We start from the raw sequence: 21,181 nt of genomic DNA, 5'->3' as shown, positions 1-21,181 counted from the left end.
GTGTTACAATAAAAATATATACCGGCGTATAAGGCGACGGGGCGTATAAGGCGACCCCCCAACTGTCACCTTATACGCCGGCAATACAGTGGAGCAAAGAATAAAAATCATTACTCACTTCTTCTGACGTTCTGCGGTGCTGCTGCAGGCTGTCGCTCCCTCCTGGTTCCCGGCAGAGCATTGCTTTCTCTACGAAGGGCTTTAAATCCCCGCCTCCAGAAACACACGTGCCTTCAGCCAATCACAGCCAATGACAATGATGTCATTGAATGGCTGTGATTGGCTGTGTTTCTGGAGGCGGGGATTTCAGGCCCTGCGTCCAGAAAGCAATGCTCTGCCGTGGACCAGGAGGGAGCGACAGCCTGCAGGAGCACCGCAGAACGTCAGAAGAAGTGAGTAATGATTTTTATTCTTTGCTCCACTGTATTGCCAGCGTATAAGGTGACAGTTGGGGGGTCGCCTTATACGCCCCGTCGCCTTATACGCCGGTATATATTTTTATTGTAACACATTTCTGGATGAATTGCAGGGAAGGGCTTATATATTTAAGCCCTTCCCGACAATTCATCCTGCGATCGCCGGCAGCCCATTGCTTTCAGTGGAACCTGCTGTATTGCTGGCTCCATTGAATTCAATGGGCAAACACCGTTCTTCTCTGCCACAGCTGTTACAGCTATGGCAGAGGAGAACGATCATTACGCTGACAGTGCGGGGGGGGGGGGTCACTCTTGCCGCTATTGTGGCTTAATAGTGGGACCTGGGAACTTGAGATGCAGCCCAACATGTAGCCCCTCGCCTGCCCTATCCGTTGCTGTGTCGTTCCCATCACTTTCTTGAATTGCCCAGATTTTCACAAACGAAAACCTTAGCGAGCATCGGCGATATACAAAAATGCTCGGGTCGCCCATTGACTTCAATGGGGTTCGTTACTCGAAACGAACCCTCGAGCATTGCGAAAATTTCGTCCCGAGTAACGAGCACCCGAGCATTTTGGTGCTCGCTCATCTCTAGTAGATAACTTAGGATCCACCGTTTGCAATCAGTGAAGGTCAGTACTCATCTCCTTGCCTGCTCCACATGTCACAGAGTATGCCTAGAAAACTCTTCCACAGAAGTCAATGGATCCTCCCCTGTCTATTCTGTCTATGCTCCATATGGCTACTATACACAACAGGTAGTGGTCAGCCTATTATTAGGCTTAGGGATCAGAGTAAATAGATTTTTTTTTAAATATACAGTGACATGAAAAACTAAAAAAAATGACCAAGAATAAAAAATATGTTTAATATAAAACTTGATTTACATAGTAGGACATTTTTTGATGACACATCCCCTTTAAACTCTAGGAATGCAATTGACCACACGTTTCCAATTCTTTTCCTATTGACAGTGGACTCCGCTAGGGATAGTTAAGTTGAGTCCAATGGCAGAAAAGATCTCTATGATGTCCTAATAGGCTAAAAGATTGATTCTTATTTATATTTACACTGTACAGTGGCCAGATGCACGTCACAATTTATAATACCATGTAGCACTATTTAGCATGATTGTACTACAGTATCCAACTTCATATCAGTGCAGAACTAGAACAATTCATTGGCAAACAATTCTCAAACTGTTAAAACATTTCTAAAATAAGTAAAGTATTGTGTATATAGTGTAAATGTAAAAGAAGGCAAATATAAAACATGCTGATATAGTAAATAAAATATACATCAGTGAAGCAAAAGGAATGGAATGTTGGGGTTTTCAGACAGAAATTTTGTAATTTTTTTAAAGTTGATTTGTAAAGCAAATCTTTAAGAAAACACAGGCATTCAATTATCTCTGATCAGACCACGGTGCTCTACATTAATGAAAGGCACAGACAGAGTGCTTGACTCCCATGTAAGAAAATAATTGGAAATGTAATGCCTGAAGGATCAGTGTTTAATTAGAAAACAAAAGATACATACATGGTCTATGGGATGAAAGACTTTGCAAATTCAAAAGAAGTTTGAAAGCCAAGAGCGATTGAAGTTACTGAGATGTCAATTGAACCTTTTATCATTTTACAAAAATTGAAATTATGGAGTGCCTGAGCATTTATTTTCTATTCTCGACTGGTCAATAGAAAATCATAAAGCAGATAAAATTTAGGAAGGGAGACAATGGGTTGAGATAAAAGGAGAACTGGATAATGTATTCTTTGTTATTTTATCCAATAAGTGCAAAGCAATAGATCTAATACTGGAGATCTAATCTTAATGCCTGTGCCAAGAAAAACTTGATCCAAGTCTCTTATCCAAAAATAGTTCATTGATATTTCGTTATGTTAAACATCCACCTTATGGCGTTGACTTTGTGGAATTGCTGCAGATTTGTGGGCTGGATTCCACATCACAAATATGCAGCTGTTTGCAGTATAATGCATGTAGTATGGGTTTTGAAAATCCTATTCTCACCTAGCAGAAATAAGCTATGCAGAAATATGACTATAGTGAGAATTTTCAAATCTGCATCATGTTCGGTCTTTTGTAGAAATCCTATGGATTTCACGCTTTTTAATGTACAATGTTAAATATTTAGCAGCGCAACCACACTCCATTTCCCTTTTCATTTATTTTTCTATTTTCCATAGTCTCACTGCTCTTACAGTAAAGAACCCCCTTCTATGTCGGTGTAGACGTAGAGGATGCCTCTTTGTTACAGTCACAGTTCTGGGTATAAATAGATGATGGGAGAGATCTCTGTATTGTCCCCTGATATATTTATACATAGTTATTAGGTCACCCCTTAACGTAATTTTGCTGTTAATTTAAATTGTAGGCACAGTGACAGGATCTCACAGCTAACATAAGAAAGCAGGTGGAGGAGATGTAAATAGTAAGTTTTTTGTGCTTCGGGGTATTGTAGTACCTGGTCAGAAGTGTTAGGATATTCCTACCCAACTGTTCCTTTGTGGCTATCCCAGATGGGCAAGAAAGAGTGACCCTGCTGCAACCAGAACAGATACTGGATAGAACTCTGGGACCCTGTTGTGCTGTGCAGTTATGCTGCGTCAAGCACACATGGTGACCCATTACTTGGGAGATATCCACGACTCTGTGCTGCGCCACCCACCTGGATATGGCCAAAATGCAGTAATAACACGACATAGTAACATAGTATGTAAGGCCGAATGAAGAAAATGTCCATATAGTTCAGCCTATTAATCCTTCCATGTTGTTGATCCAGAGGAAGGCAATAATAAGACTAAGTTTAGTTCCATGGCAAAGTGTCTTTGCTGATTATGTGGCCTCACCCAATTTGCCCCATGATGACTCCCCTGCTTGTGCTCTAGTTGGTGGGGGAGAACCAATATGCCCCCGGCCAAGCTTAGCAGCAACTGTGAATGCATCCAGTTCCAGGGGTGAGCTGCCACTATGTCTGCTGTCTCTATCATCACCTACTCACTGTCAGGCAATTGCCCACCAACCTTCAAATACGCAGTTAAATCCACAGTAAAATCTGCTTTAAAATCCGTATGCAACATTTGCAAATTTTTCTGCATGAAATTGCTGTGGATTAGAGCCAAAATCCACAGCAGAAAAATGTTTGCCATATGTATATTTAATCTGAGGTCTGAATATCGATACTTTTTTAGGGCTAGTGCACATAACCACTCATGAAGGTTTAGGTTGGGATTTTGAGACAATATTGTGACCTTGCGATGTATTTGAAATAGTAAGGTATTGTGTGAAGTTATATGGTGATATAATGCTATAAATGTATTATTAATATCTACTAGGGTAAAATGTAAAATTCTAGGGCTACATGACTATGGACATTGAGGCTAAATTGTTATGATGCCGTTTAGGATTTTGATTCACTATATGATTAAACTTTGGAGTTATGTGCCTGAATATGTATAAGTTATATATGATATATTAGCATGAATATGACGACGAAGTTAGTGTAAAAATAAATGTTAGATTGAATAGGACATATTAATGGTTCTGGTAGAGTAACATTAGCAATTATAGTACAGCACAGATTGTTGCCCATGCATCTCTATATACAGTATCACGTGGAAATTTTGAAGTACAAACTTTTCCTGAACATTCTTGTATTCCTGGGAACAAAACCATCAAAATGATTTCTTCTCTGTAGAAAAACAGAGCAACAGGAGTTTAGACTGGGATGACAAATAACATTATTTGTTCCATTGAAACTTTCCCTAAGATCTTTTTAGATAAAAGAAAACATGCAGTAACTTGAAAGAAAATTCATATGAAGCGAGAGATTTTTAGTGTGAGAGTGTTAGGACAGCTGTTTCACGAAAGGAAGGAAATTGCCCCATGGGGAGCAAGTTAATTGAACGTGAAATTCTAGGGCACATTTGAATCTTTAGGAGACAGAAAAGGTTTCTTTTTTAGTACTGATAAGTATATTTTGGAAAATAGCAATATATACTGTGGAAGATTAACATCAAGGGAGGTAAGCACTAGTGTTCCTCATCTTAATCAGTAGGGCAATAAAACCATCCCAATTTTTGCAAAATCAAATCGGGTTAGTCCAAACTGATTTTTGGTGAAAGTTGCAGGAAAATCAAATTTCCCATAATGCCTGACGCAAAGGTCAGCATTCAGCCAATCAGCTGCCAGGGTGCCTTGCTTGCATTACCAAATGTGTCCTCCGTCTTGCATATAGACAACAGTTTCATTAGACCCCTGCATCATTTAACGTAGCCATATATAACATAGGTACAGTGTAACCAGCTGCCATTTTACAGTTGAGCACAGGACAGAGAAGCTATATCATGTTTGTATACCTATATAACATGTGATTTGTTGTTAGGGCCAGATATTCTGCAGAAGATATATTGCTGTTGTTGTGATGCTTGTATACCAGCAGAGAACTTAAACTGAGTTCTATTAGAGGGAGCAAGGAAAGTTCCTGCAACACGTTTAGAGGGTATATTTCTGCTGCTGTCAATGGATATAGCAGCAAAGCAGACAAACTAAATATACTTTGTCGTGTGAAATATTACAGTTGTCTGCGGTCTCAGATGTCGTTCAATGCCAAGCCTCTACAAATTATTTGCGGACCATACGCAGATAGCAGTGAGGGAAATTCAATTACGTTGTGTCAAACAGAGACAGCCCACAAAGATACAAGTTATACATTGTAGCCTTACATTCTCCTATATCTTGCGTCTTATTTAGTTGGCGGTGTATTTTTTGTTACTATAAAAAAAAAAAGCAAGTACAAAGCAAATACACAGTGTGTTTCAGCAGCCTCAAACATTGTTCAAAGTCGTCAATCTGACCACTACGAAGGCCTTACGCAGCTAGCAGTGTTTTTTTGCAAACTGCAAAGTTACCGAATAAGTTACATAAAACTACACTAAAAAATGAACAGAAAATAAAATAAAAAGGAAGCATGAAGAAAGCAAGGAGTAATGTAAAAGTTGTTGTTGGTGGAGGTGGTAGAGGATGGGCCAATTTGGCGCGTTAAGCAACACTCCACCTTCTGCAGGGGGTGAGACAAGCCCACTGCCATTACTTTAAAATAGTTCTGCCCATGCATTACTTCTGTAGCATGCAAAACAGATCATAACCCCAGCTATTCTATGTGGATGTGGAGGACAATCTTAGGCCTGAGCCCGAGGAATGTGGGCTATCATCCTTTGCCAGTTTGAGGCATATGAGTATTTTTATGCTGCACTGCTTACAGAAGGACGTTTGCATTTCCCTATTGCTGTGGCATGCATCCGCAATTGATGGCAGCTCTGTGACACATGGCAGACGAGCAGGAAGCCACAGCAGCAGCACCACTACCAGTGGTAGGGGAAGTCTAAGAGAAGTGTAGCAGAGTTTTTTTTAGCCCATCACAGTCTGCAGAAACAGCACAGGGTATGACTGACAGTCCCAGGCAGTGCTTATCCATCATGGTCCAAGAGTATGTCAACTTCTGTGTGGATGTCCTAAGACATGGTATTGACCCCTTTGACTTCTGGGTGTCACAACATGCTTTAGAGATGCTTCCCTGCCCATATTAGTGATGAGCAATTAGTGGAATAAACGATTTGTGTCTGTATTGGGATGATTTCCCAAAAATTACCATAAATTTAGTGGGCCCCTGATTTTCCCTCCAGAAGGTCCCTGATGCAGCCAAAGCCATCCTCCTCCCCATATTGCATCGGTATACAGCCATACATCTGGCAAACACTCTGCTCCTCCCACAAATTAGTAAAAAATATTGTGTGGTGGTGTAGGGGTCAATCATAGCACTGGGGTGACGCTGAAAATAAAAGAAGGCCCACATAAGGTCTCCCAAACATTGCACCAAGGAAGGCAGCAGGTGAGCTGTTTTTTTTTAAAGCAATATTATAAAGTTTGCAAAAGACAAATTCTACCTGGTGAACTGAACAGCCAAGCACGGGCCTTCTCCAAGGAAAAGTTGTAGAGGTACAACTGTTTCTTCTGCTTTAGAAAATTTTCATTTTGGGAGAAGGAGGAAAAAACACAGAGGAAGGAGGAGAAAGAGAACAGCAGCAGTTCCACTAACACCAACAACAACAGCACCTTGAGGCCAGAGTGTGCTTTTCATAGAAACATGAAAGCTGTAGCTCCATATTTCCATATTGACATATTTTTAATTTGGGAGAGAGTAGGAGGAGGAAACATGGCGGAAGCAGGAGAAAGATAGCAGCTGCACTTTGAGGGCACAGTGTGGTTTTTGATATAAATCTAGGCTCAGTCATATGTGATTAAAAATTGCCAGTATGCATTGCTAACTAATCAGTGGACTTTGCCGTGGGGTGTAGAAGTCAGGAGAACACCTTGCCTGGGTCCTTTTTATTAAACGTCAGGCATTCCACATTGCTTGTGGACAGGTGGACACCTCCAGCTGAACACCCTTTCTGATAGCACACTGACATCTGGCACAGTAGATGCAGAACAGATAGAGGCCGAGCCACAATGCATACAGTTTTAAAACAGGGCTTACTGTCCAGAAACAATTAATAGCATTTGATACTTAGGGCAAAACTAAAACAAATCCTGCTGATATGAGTTATGTTTATTCAAAATAATGGTCCCACCTATACCAGGGTCATCCTAAATAGCACTAGGCACACAACCTCATTCTACTTAATATCTTACTTATTTTACCCTTCACTTTAATGGTAGCTGTGCCTACAATACCATGATGGGCCACTGAACAATGTACGGAGTTATCCGTTTTTTGCTGTATGCACTGTGACAATGACCTAGCAAACAGCTGATGGTTCTGCAGCCATCAAGCTTACGGTGATACTCTATGTGTTTACAATTGTCAAGCTTTCTATGCCTTGTTGTGAAGAAGTAAAGACTACTGTTGTTCACTACATCTTTAACAATTCTTCAAAGGAAACTCTATAACAACCTCTTACAGTTCTCTGGCTAGTTGAGAATGGCTACTGGTATTTCCATCCTGTGTGTCCTTTAAAAAGGTTTATTATGGTCTCAAATAATATATGAGTATCAATTGCATAACCATAGGAGTTGTAGAGGTTATAGCCACACTGGGACCATGGCGTTTGAGAAAACCAGTAGTAAAAATGACACATAATAATTGGTGGGCCATGTTACATATTTTTCATTTGAACCCAGAAGTATAAAGTTAGGGTTCTTATGGATATGTTGACATATACTTGTGGAATCCATAGCTTGGGTCTACCTCTAGTGCTCCAATGAAATTACAGTTTTTAAAGGGGTGGGGTAAAGCTTGAGAATTTTGTGTTTAGTGGTAGGACGAGCTCTGGGGTTTCCCCTTCTGATTCTCATGTAGCCAATAACGCATGGCTGATGTGGTGTTTCTGATGTGGTTGGACACATGGAGCAACACCCTAGGATTCTGGTGACCTATAGTACAAAAATCTTTACTCTATCTGATTTGGGGTCTGGAATGACTTTTTTTTGCTTAAGATGAATAAAATTGGCTTTTACTTCATAGGGGGTTTTGCCTTCCTCGGAATCAACATTGCAGGATATTACTTTGGATGAACTTATGTCTTTCTTCGTGTTACAAACTGATCTATTTGCAAATTACTTCTAAGCTGAACATGGTTTGGACAGATATCACATAGCTGATGACAGATGACTTATTATAATGCCATTTGTTATCTCAGTTGTTTGATTATTACAAGCTAGCTGCCAAACGTGTTTTCACATGCCTTATCAGTCCATGTCCTGCAATATTATAGTAGATTACTTTATGGAAGAATGGTAAGCTAATTGATTACTTTGGGATGCTGCATGTTAACACTTTGCAAATAAACAGGCATGCCATGGATTTATTTATCAATTCCCTTCTTACACTGTAGTTACACAAGCGAGAGTGTAGTATTAACTACGTGCGGAAAGACAGGGCAAGTCCTATCTTTTTTTAGGCGCACTATTAATGGACAAAAATACCGCTATTGAAAACGAAACCATTCAAATCAATGGCTTTGTTTCGTCCTGTTATGTGGCCATGATTATCACGGCCACATAATGGGTCAAAATCATCCTCATGTGAAGAAGCCCTCATGAAGATAATGTGAACAGGATTTAAACAAGCAGAGTTCTCGAAAATGGAGAGGATTTGAAACATACAATATATTAGAAATTTGCATGGCTTTTAATTGTATAATAAATAAGCTAATATAAGCGTATAATCCCTTAAAAGAAAATTAGTCACATGATAAAAATGAAAGTGTTGTGTATATCTGTGCAGTTTGTGTAATTTATAGCTAACCATATAATAGTTTATGCTGGTTCTCATATTTTCACGTTTTTCTCCAGTACTCCAAAAACACATTGATTGGTGTCATTGGTTTCCTCTGAAATTGGTCCGTGTGTGCTTCTGAAATTAGATTGTCAGCCCTTATAGCAATATTGATTGATGTGAATGATGATAAGATCTGTACAGTGCTATGGAATACATTGGCACTATATAGTCAGGAAATAATTTTTTTTGTATCAATATATTTACCTGGTTTTTTTTGGAATAGGATTACTTTACCGATGAGACCAGAGGCCTTCACAGAGACCCTCAACAAAACTATAAGCTTGAATATGCAATGGAAAATGAAACACATACGATACTTAAATTTAGCAGACCTCTCCAAACATGTGACCCACATGATAAAAATATAACGGTAAGTTATGTCAACACCAAACTATAACTTCATTGTCCAAAAGATACTTCATTGCTCAATTCTGCGATATAATGTCACAGTATAAGCTGCCACTGATAGAAGTAATCCTTGGATTACTTGGAGAAAGATGAATGGAAGCCGGTCCAAACTGTACAGTTCTGCATCCAACCTCTGTGTGGGAGTTGATGAAATAAGCAAATAAGGAAAATGGAACGATACCTCTGCAGCGCCACCAATTGGATAGCAGCATTCCTTCAAATCAATGCTTGACCCATTGTACAGGTCTGTAGAGCAATGATTGGGAATTAAAAACCAAGCCAGAATCCATACACAGACAGCTGTTTCGGGGTTTTTTGCTCCTCATCAGTGTGCAGTAATATACTGGCTTGGCTAGTGAGAGGCCTATGACATGGGTCAGGAAGGGTAACGTCTCTCCTTAGGGAGAGTACCTAGAAGGTGAGTGAGGAGACTTATAAAGCCATGCATATTCCTCTAGGTAATATGCAAATAAGAAAGATGGAACAATACCTCTGCAACGTCACCTATTGGATGACAGCATTCCTTCAAATCAATGCTTGACTCTTTATAGAGGTCTTTTCAACAATGAATGGGAATTGGAAACCGAGCCAGAATCCATACACAGACAGCTGTTTCGGGGTGTTTGCCCCTCATCAGTGTGTAGTAGGATCCTGGCTTGGTTAGTGAGAGGCCTATGACGTGGGTCAGGAGGGGTAACATCTCTCCTTAGGGAGAGCATCAAGAAGGTGAGTGAGGAGACTTATAAGACCATTCATGCGCCTCTGGGTGATATGCAAATAAGGAAGATGGAACAATACCTTAATGAAATAAAGCACCCAAATGTCTCCACTTGTACTGACACTACAGGTAGAGATGAGCGAACGTGTTCTTAACGAACACTTACGCACCCGAACACCGGCTTTTCCGAGGACTTCCGTGTTCGCGCGTAAGTATTCGGGGGGCGCCGGGGGGCGGGGAGAGGCGCGGTGGCGCGGTGGCGCGGGCGGCAGCAGCGGGGAACAGGGGGGAGCCCTCTCTCTCTTCCTCTCCCCCCCACTCCCCGCCGCAACCCCCCGCGCTGCCACGGCGACCCCCGAACTTTTTTCGCCCGAACACGGAATTCCTCGCGAAGTTCGGTGTCCGGGCGAAAAGGGGCGGAGCCGAACACGTTCGCTCATCTCTAACTACAGGACATCAATGCCACAAAAATGTTGCAACCTGTTTTTAGTAAAGGTAGAACAAAAGTCTACCTTTAACAAAAATGGACTGAGCAATTTTTGTGGCATAGATCTCTTGCAGTGTCAGTACAAGTGGAGATATTTGGGTGCTTTATTTCATCAAATCCCACACAGAGGGTGGATGCAATACTGTGCAGTGTGAATACACTTCTATTCATCATCCTCATCTTCACAGGAGATTGGAGGATTACTTCTGTCAGTATTGACTTATACTCTGAAGTTACATCACAGCATTGAGTAGTGAAGTATCTTTTGGACATTGTTTCTTATATGGACTGTGGTGGACTGCTGCCACACCTTGTGAGCTCTGCTGTGTCTGTTCTTCTCCTATGCTGCACTATCTATATACAGAGATATTTCAGGCAACACTTACAGTTGACACCAGAGGGCATAAAGTGATGCTAGGGTTTTTAATGTTTTTTATTGTTTAATACCTTAGTGTGCTACATACAATTAATCAATATAAAAAGTTGGGTACTTATCTTGTACTAATCCTGGGTTACTGTATTCAGGGCCATATTTAGAGTTTATGGTGCCATAGGCACTATTAGTGCTAATACCCTCTTGCACAGAATCACACATGGCATCAACACTAGGGTAGAAAAGTAAATTAGGGAAGCTGTACAGTACATTTGAAGCAAAAAGCGGGTACGGTGACCATCATCAGTTCTGTCTACTTCTGCTCCCATTTTGACAAATACGAAAAATTATTTCAAATTTGAAGGTGGAAGGGAGGCAGTGGCACTTTAAGTCAACTAGCATTTTATCTAGTTGTGAGATTGACATATTGCAGATTTTTAGTTGTTATTTTTCGGCCACTCACACAGGCATCTTTTACAGTGTTTAGCGAGGGTTTGAAACACTCCCGCTAAAAACGTTGAGCTGAGCCTCCATTGATGTCAATGGGGCTTCTCAGACGAGCATTTTAACGCAGTGTTTCTAACATGCACTAAATCGAACACTGTATGTTTTATTTTAGTGCGTTGCAGCGCTTTTTAACCACCACATCACCTATTATAATGATAGGGTGTGTTAAAAACGCTGTTGAAAGCGTTTAAAAATGGTGTTCTAAAATGCGGTAAAACGTCATCTTTTAAAACGTGGCGTTTTTACAAACACTTGTATGAGCCTGACCTTAAGTGCATCAGAGGGGCATGACTAAAGAAATCTCAGTAGTTGAGGCATATTCTAATGCCATACATTACGTTATACCATCCCTGATTGGTGGAGGTCTAATTATCGGAACCCCCCACCAATCTTTAGAATGAAAAGCATGCAGTGCTTGGTGCTCCTTCACTTTATATTGTCACATAAGAACACTCCCTGTCACGTTTTGTGCATTTTCTTCAATGGAACTGAGTAGAAATTGGCAAGCCCAGCACAGAAACCAGAAAAGTTGAAAAGGTTTTGCCCAAGCGGGGTTTGCACCAAAATTTGTGACTGTTCTACAACAGATTTTTAGCTTAAATGTCGCCCAAAGTGCCATATTTGTAAAGTGAATTAGAAAATTAATTTCACATTTCTGCTGTTACAGGAAAGCACAGTACGAGTAATTTGGGCATACCATGCTAATGACATTGAAGGTACTGGTCCAGTTTACCATGGATTAAATCGTGGTCAGAAGAGTTTGCGATTGTTAAATCCAGAAATTAAAAATGATATTCCTGATGAAACTCCATCTTTCAATTTCACAAATCAGTACGTAAGTTTTAGTGAACAATCCAATAATATATTTTACATAATTCCTTACTTCGACAATGATCTCCCTTTTTGGTTTTTATTAGCTAATGTTATTGCTCTTTTAAAAATGCCTCTACTTACAGATTTATTAGGGTGTTAGATTCACTTAATGCTATATGCACATGGTAGAATTCACAGAGCATCTGCAGAGCCACATGGAGTCTCGGTAACTCCATCCTTTTCATACTATGAAGTCTTGGCAAGCTAAAAGCAATCCATGTGCTTCCAGGGGAGAATAGTTCCAGAGTTAGGTGTCTGATAAATCATAGCATTCTTTTTTTTCTGTCTGATTCATATAGAATGCTACAGAAAGAAGGTTTCATGTGCCACGGTATGAACAGAAAGGCATGAGAAGGTACAATGCCTCCATGCAACTCAGACTTTATTCATAAGGCCAGGTCACACTGATACTTTTGATGCAGGGTTTTTTTTTATTTGCTTTGGGGTTTTTCTAAAGCAAGATCTAGGATGATTCTGTGAAAATTGTTTCTGGTTGTAGTTTAATAAGGAGAAATACAACTCCTCACAAAAAGCAATTTTTGATGCTTTTTCACCCAGGTGAAAACCAGATTGGAACAGAGAAGTAGAAGTCTTCCATTACTACTTTTTCTCTCTTTAGGATCTACTTCATGTTTTTGCTGCTAATTTTTTTTTCAAATTTCACCAAATTGTATCTGTACAAAAAAAAATGTTTTCATACTTTCTCTGACAGCCTTGTAACTTGTAAAGGAAACAAATTTGAAGCTATCTATATTTTTAAGACAGGTTCCTATTCCAGATAAAGACACAACATACTGGTGCCAGATGTTTAAGATGCCAATACTGACCAAGAAGCATCACATTATTAAGGTACTGTATTGGCTTCTTCCTGTACATTTTTACTATTGCGATTTGTTCACACAGTGTAACTGAATAAATTTCTATTTAGTTTTTCACTTTCTTCTTTAAAAGTTTTTTAAAACAGGAATTGGATCCTAAAAAGCAGGATATTATAAATCTTCTGATGTATAAAATTTATAGAATTTCAGTCATCCATTCTTTTTCTCCTGTTAATAAGACCTAATTATATCTTGACATAGATATATCTTTCTTATTTATTTTGTTTTCTTAATGTGTAACTGTGAATAATACTATTTCTTATGAGTTAGCCTATACGTCTTTAGAACTAAACCATTTAAGGGGTGTCCACCCCTAAATTATTGATGGCCAATCCTCAGGATATGTTATCTATAGTTGATCAGCAGGGGGTCATTGCTTCAGACTCCAGATGATCAGCTGTTGTCCTGGACGCTAAAGGTGTGTACGGAGCAAGAAACAGCTCTGTACAGATTGTAACAGGCATAGGTCCAATAGAGTTTAATTTACCCAATTTATATTCCACTTCCTATTCTATCAGCAGATCTTTTACTCTACAAAACTTTGAATTTAATTAAAAATTCTTAATAAGCATTGTCAGCATCGAAAATTAGAACCATTTAATAGTCAGACCATGCTCCAATCTCCCTATAATTCTCCATATATATATGAAAAGTTTCTAAAAAATAACTTTACCCTGTGAGCAAGTGCTTTTATTATAGCACATGCTGATCATGCCAAAACAATTAAAATTGCCATAAAAAAATATTTCAAAATTAACGTTGCTCCTGAGATTAATACATTCACTTTATGGAATGCACATAAAGCATTTATGAGGTGAGTTTATCAAACTTGGTAATAAAATTAAAAATAGATTGTAATGCACAGATACACAAAACCATGGCCAGAATACATGATTTGGAAACCCCAAATAAAAAGCATACTTTTTTTGCCATAACAACATAACTTAGGGGAAACACAAAATTTACTATCAATCAAGTGCTTCTTCATTTACTAAAAGAAAATATTCCTACGAGCACAATATGGGGCCCTGAATATTGCCCCCTTATCGCGCTTCATACCATGTGAAAGCTCCGTGGATGGGAGGCATTTTTATGTGAAAACAGTCTTGCATCACAGCAGAGATTAAGAAAATTGCCTGCAGTGGCTGTCACGGCCACAGCAGAGGATCACAGAGTTCGCTCATTGCTTTCAATGGGGCCGGAGCTGCTGCCATCGAGTCTGTTGAAAACAATGGGGCTGTGATGTGAGATTTCGCAGCTAGATAGGACACACTGTGATTTGTTTTCTTCACAGCATTGTGGTACAGTGCCATGCAGGAAAACATCACTAATGTGCATGAACCCATTGAAAAGATCTCATGCCAGTGTGAAGGCACACTGAACCTAGCCTAAGCATCGGGAGAGAAAATGGAATAACTTCATTTTATGACTTACTGAATCCAGAAGGAACTTTACCTTACCTTATACAAAAATACCATATTCTCCATCAAGGCTTCTTTGAATTCTTGAAAATCCATACTTTTTATGGCAGACAAACCTCAAAGACATTAATATAAACACATCTTATTCTACTTGGATCAAGCTATTCCTAAAAGTAAAAGTATCTCTGCCTTCTACAATGGCTTGACCTCTAAAACTCCCCCATCTCACTATTTCCCCATGCTGAAAGACTTAAGTGGGAAAATAAACCTATGACAATGTATCTCCCTAACCAAATGGCATGCCTCATTCACATTTATATATAATCATTTCAGTGTTCTAATCATCAAGAGGCAATGGTCAAAATTTGAGATGATATTACACACCAAGCCAACTACATCAGATCTTTGAAACATGTCCAGCAACTTGCAGAGAAACTGCGACGAAACAAGAATCCTACTCCATATTTTATGGTACTAGAGCCTTATTCAACCACTATGTTAAGAAACCAACTCCATCATACATAATATCATCAAATAATACTAATGCTGTAAGCAAGCCTAGCTCTACTTTTCAATAAACTAGATACTTTGCCTTTGAGATATAGAATGGTGTTGGTATCCCACCTTCTACTTTCAACTTAAATATCAGAACAACTGCATGTTAATGAAGTAAAATCTCCAGTCAATAATACTTGCATATACAAAAAGAATGTTGGCTATATGACAACACTCTACAGTACCTGGGAGATTTGGATCGACAGTCCATACTACTCCACCTAAGTATATGTATTAATGTTAGACCATTACAGTCACTTCTTAACCCTCTTCATCTCCCTCTTCCTTATCTTTTCATTATGCAACCCGAGTACTTAACTGTAATATAAAAATTGTACTGTCCAGAGATGTCCTCTATAAAAACTACATTTGATTTAACTCTGTGTTCCATTGATTACCTGGACTCAGTGCACACTATTCAATTTACATACCTGTGCTTCTATGTTACCCTCTATTAAAAAAATAATGTAAAAAAATTGAATTATAAAAGAATTATAAAAGTCATATATGTGTTTGTTTAAGCCGCTACTGTCCGAATGGGATGTATGGCTCTTTGATGAAGATAATGGCCATATTTGAGGCCCATCACTGGTCTGGACTTCCCAATTTATTCCTAGCTCTAATGTACAATTAATGTTGTGTCATTGTCTGGCTATGCAAAGCAATGGTAAAACCGGAAATATGTAGTATCCTAGGGAGATACTGAGTATTAGTAAAGAATGTATCAGTATTTCACAAGACAAATAGGCCACAGTCTCAGAGAATTATTGGTACAAGAGACAGCATTTGACCTTCAGCACCTAAAAAAGGTCAATAGTTGACAGGAAACAATGTATGCTTTTATCCTATGTCATTGACTGGCTCATTTATTCTGAGCTAATTGCATCAAATGCAAGGCAGCAGATAAAAGACCATGTGTCACTACATATCTATGAACATAATGGAATAATTTGATGCATCCAAACATTACTTTCCATCTTCCTATCATTATAATTTGTGTTTTATATTGATATACGAGAATTATTTTCTATCTTCCAGATGTCATTTATTATTGCATATTTGTCACAGTGAATGGTTTCTAAAACTTAAAGAAAAATATTAGAGAAAGGGGACCCAAATAAGTGTATAAGACAGTTTTTATATTATTTATCCAAATCCCGTGTCAACCACATGTTTCTCCTAATTTATTATCAGTCTTTCACAGCATTGGTGAATAATTTTTGGCCCTACTTATTTTAGCTAGGTTTTCATACATCAACTGCTTAGATTTTTATACAAAACGTATTTTCTTTCCTCAGCGGCATGGACTTTACATTTTACTTGGTTTTACAGTTTAGATCAGTCAGAAGTATAGGTACAAGCACCACTCTTTTTAAGCTTCCATAAAGCGCGACTGGATTTACTATGCATGCCACAAGAAAGGGAATTTGGATAAAGAAAATCCAAATAATCCCAGAAAGAAAAGTTCGTGGCAGCATGCAAGGATGTAATAAAATATATCCTTTATTCTTCCTCCATTGTAAAAGCTGCAACGTTTCAATCTTATACAAAAGATCTTTGTCAAGCATAATGAGACACTCACTACACCTCCCATATATAGCAGCAACAATAAAATCAAACAAACAGCTGTATACAAACATGTAAACGAACATACCATTGGTTCAGTCCTACCGTGACCTCACTCTCCATTACATCAATGCGGTGTCCTCAATAGCGAACAGCGCATGCGCAGAGATCTTACATCTCGCGAGATCATAATGGTGTAACTACCAGGCCATAGACGTCCTTAATAGCGAACCGCGTATACGCGAGAATCTAACATCGCGCGAGAACATGATGACGCGGCTGCCAAATCCCAGACATCGCCGCCCTCCAATTACGCGTGCGCAGGAATTCCACACATCGCGAGACATAGCTACCAGGTGACTCAAGTACAGACACAGTCACCCTCCATTTTATTAATGCAGCGCATGCGCAGGAATCTAACATCAAGCGGGATTAAATTGACGTGACTACCGAGTCCAAAACGCCATTGGTTTTCAGTCAGCTGCGCATGCACGGAAATCTCATATAAACAATATCATTCTCAATTATATCAAAGCGACTCCCATATTGACGATCTGCGCATGCGTAATAATCCACATCACACAGAGCAAAATCACAAGTCCCAACTGCGCATCTGCAGATGAATAAGGGGAGCTACACGTATATAAAAGCTTATAGAGCTAGCAGGGGAATATAAAGGGATAGCTAAAATAATACATCATGCATGTATAGAAATACTGCTTTATTCACAGAGTTTAGATCAGTGGTGGCGAACCAATGGCACGTGTGCCAGAGGCGGCACACAGAGCCCTCCCTACTGGCACGCGCCGCCATCGGCCGCTCACCACTAGTGAACACCGGCAGGGGCCGTGGCTCCCCTGGCAGCGTTCACTCAGCTGTGCTGCTAGCAACGCCAATCCCGGCGCACACTGTGATGTCAGTGTGCGGTCAGGATCCTCCTCCCCCTCCCCCGACGTCTCCTCTTAGGTTCTGCGAGAGCATATATCTATATTCCACAACACTTCTGCTCGATTCACAACCTGATTGGTTGTTTGGGTTGGCTGATTCACAGTGATTGGTTGTTTAGGTTGGCTGATTCACAGTGATTGGTTGTTTGGGTTGAATTGAGCAGAAGTGTTGTGGAATATAAATATATGCTTAGGGGGAGGAGGAGTCCGGCAGCACACTGACATCACAGTGTGTTCCAGGATCATCGCCGAGCAGAAGAGAAGCTGAGCTTGTAGGAGGAGGAGGAAGAGGAGGGGGTAAGTATGTGGGTCTCGGGGGAGGGGGCTGATGTGGGGTGTCACTACTGCACTGGGGGCCGCTGTGGGGTGTCACTACTGCACTGGGGGCCGCTGTGGGGTGTTACTACTGCACTGCGGCCGCTGTGGGGTGTCACTATTATACCGGGGTGGTGTCACTATTATCACTGGGGCTGCTGGAGGGGGGGGCACTATTACCGTCTGGGGGGTCACTATTACCGCTGGAGCCGCTGTGGGGTGGGGGTCACTATTATCGCTTGGGCTGCTGGGGGGGTCACTATTATCACTGGGGCTGCTGGGGGGTCACCATTACTGCTGGGGCTGCTGGGGGGGTCACTATTACCGCTGGGATATGTTTACATGTGGCAGAAATGGGCAGGGCTGTTTCAAAATAGACCAGGTGCAGATTTTGACAGCTTTTTGGATGCGGAAATGCTGCACAATTTGCCACATAAATTTCCACTGAGGACCTTCTGCAGCATTTCCGCATCCAAAAAGCAGTCAAAATCTGCACGCTGTCTATTTTGAAGCGGCCCTGTCCTTTTAGAACGATGGGGGTAAAATCATACGTCGTGATAAGCCCTGCGGCCTGACATGTTGGCACTTTGCGATAAATAAGTGGGTTTTGGTTTGTAGTTTGAGCACTCGGTCTCTAAAAGGTTCGCCATCACTGGTTTAGATCCTCATTTACACATAGTCCATCAACCCTTCAGATGTAACAAGCCCCATTCCTTATGCACGTCGACTGGCACTTGTTTCATTTTTTTTTACACAAGTAGAGAATCGGCTAATGCAATAGTTTGTCCCCAGAGAACAGTTGTACATCTTCCTGTTCACATGAGAAGTACTAGCAATCAGCTAGCATTTGTATGCTTGCATAAATGAGGGAATCAGCTGAGGAATGAGTGTTTGCTCATTTGTTGGCTGATAATTTATCACTTTATATGGCCTGATTTGGGGGCAATCAAGCATTTGAAGAACGTTTGAGCCCAATAATTGACCTGAGCACAAAGACCATAACTTATGAAGTATTGTGTGTTTTTTGTTCTTCTCTATTGGATTTTCATGTGACTGTGTTTGACTACTGAGCACTGAGCATCACTCAGGGAATCTGTCATCACCTCGAGCACCATAAACTAAGTATGGTGCTCATAGGTCAGATCCTGAAGAGTTTGGACATGTGCTTTGCATACCTACCTGACTTTCAGTTTCTGCACTGTCACCCATGAAAGCCAGTGTGCAGACTTCTCTACAGGCTGTGGTTGCACAGACCTATGGAGAACAGTGTGTGTGCAGACTGACTGCTGAGATAATTCTGCTGCATTGTGCATGCGCCAACTTCCATGGGTGACAGCGCGAGAGCAGTGAGTTGGGTAAGTATACAAAGCACATCCTTGGTCTCCTTGTCTTATGAGTACCATAGCTTAGTTTCTGGTGCTCATAGCTAATGACAGGTTCCCTTTAAAACCAAATACAAAGAGACCTGGGTGAGATTTAAATCTCCTAAGATATCTGGTGTGTTATTTGGCAATGCTAGCCCATTTCTACTATTGTATTGCAGCTCAAGGATAATGTCAAGAGAAGTTTTCAGTTCTTTGGTTGGTCAGTGTCTTGGATTTGGTCGAAGCCTTTACTTAGTGGAATCATGCCTGATCCTAAAGTTGAATGCTATTGGCACTACTGCATCACATTTCCGTGCTTCAAGTCATAAAGTTGTGAACTTATGAGTCAATTAGTAACCATAAGATATTGCCCAATTCTCGAAACTTAGCATTATTAGCTACTTCTATGTGCTTTGGCAACTGTCTAGGTCATATGATGACCAATTGGGGGTCAGGCAGTCACAGAAGCATTTTATGGATCTGACATGAAGAAGGAGGAAATACAAAGGACACTTCCACTCCCATTCATATCCCAAGCATATACTTTTCCTAATTTCCAGCTGAGAACAGGGATTTAGGATCCTTTATTCTTAACAACAGTGGTGAAAACATTAATGTAATGCCAACCTAATTTAAAGCCCTTTTACATGGAACGATTATTCTTCAAAAAATGGTTCAAACAAGCGAAAGTGAATTTATCATTCAGTCTAAACGCAGCCAGCGTTCGAACGACAAGCGATAATTTGTTCAGTTTTTGTTTGTCATTCATTTTATGCAGGCATAAAAATCATCACTGGCTCATTCACTTATCATTTAATTTAAATAGCGCTCGTTCAGTCGTTCTCATTCAGTGCATATGAATGCCTGAACATTTTCTTGTTTAAAGGAGCCAACGATGTATCTGCCTGTATAAACAGGCTGCCGAAGCAAACGAGCTAACTCTGACATCATTCACTAATTCAAATGATATATTGTTTAGTATAAACAGAGCCTTACTTTAACAACTATCTGTAGTATTAGATTTAGAGCAGAAAACAAAAAAAGGATGTATTCAAGTACCGTATATACCGGCGTATAAGGCGACGGGGCGTATAAGACGACCCCCCAACTGTCACCTTATACGCCGGTATACAGTGGAGAAAAATAAATAAATTTATTACTCACCTCCCACGGCGTTCTGTCGCGCTCCGGCAGGATGTCGCTCGCTCCGGCAGGCTGTCGCTCGCTCCTCGTCCCCGGCGCAGCATAGCTTTCTGAATGCGGGGCTTGAAATCCCCGCTTCCAGAAAGCTAATACACACGCCGGCAGCCATGACATCATTGAATGGCTGTGATTGGCTAAAGCACACGTGGCTTCAGCCAATCACACTATTCAATGACATCATTGAATGGGTGTGATTGCTAACACGTGCGCCTTCAGCCAATCACAGCCATTCAATGATGTCATGGCTGCCGGCGTGTGTATTAGCTTTCTGGAAGCGGGGATTTCAAGCCCCGCATTCAGAAAGCTATGCTGCGTCGGGGACGAGGAGCGAGCGACAGCCTGCCGGGGCGAGCGACATCCTGCCGGAGCACCGCAGAACGCCGTGGGAGGTGAGTAATAAATTTTTTTTTTTTACACTTTTTTTTTTTTTTGTATTACCGGCGCATAAGACGACCCCCGACTGCAGAGCAGATTTTTCGGGGTTCAAAAGTCGTCTTATACGCCGGTATATACGGTATATTTTTTGTTTTATGTAGAAATACTCTAAGTTGAAACAGATATTTAACTCAGAACATCATGCATTGCAAATTGTCCACATATTTCCGTGTCTAAATGCAGGATGTTATTATGAAGTACAAGTCTCATCATGAGCTTCTGCATGGCTTTTTCCAAGGTGGGGCAAACATAGATTCTTGTATTATTTTGCAAGCAACTTGGAAATCGAAGCTCTTGTCCCTTTTAGCCTAAACTCTCCAGGCTCAAGGTGGTGCATTAGCATATTGGGCATGCTG

The 21,181-nt window shown here is 40.5% G+C and overlaps 1 protein-coding gene across 2 annotated transcripts in view; it reads left to right on the top strand.

Moving 5' to 3' along the window:
- Positions 1-21,181, top strand: part of MOXD1 (monooxygenase DBH like 1) — a 79,028-nt gene that overhangs the window by 10,431 nt on the left and 47,416 nt on the right. Inside the window, exons 2-4 of one of the 2 annotated variants that reach the window (XM_066605568.1) lie at positions 8,999-9,145; positions 11,936-12,099; positions 12,903-12,990. In XM_066605568.1, the coding sequence (XP_066461665.1) occupies positions 8,999-9,145; positions 11,936-12,099; positions 12,903-12,990 (399 nt within the window). Of the gene's footprint in view, positions 1-8,998; positions 9,146-11,935; positions 12,104-12,902; positions 12,991-21,181 lie in introns of both variants that reach the window. The other variant, XM_066605569.1, reaches the window with a different exon arrangement.

Source organism: Eleutherodactylus coqui, chromosome 1 (genome assembly GCF_035609145.1).
Source record: "Eleutherodactylus coqui strain aEleCoq1 chromosome 1, aEleCoq1.hap1, whole genome shotgun sequence".
NCBI classification, from domain to species: domain Eukaryota; kingdom Metazoa; phylum Chordata; class Amphibia; order Anura; family Eleutherodactylidae; genus Eleutherodactylus; species Eleutherodactylus coqui.
This window is presented reverse-complemented; position numbering and strand designations above follow the sequence as displayed.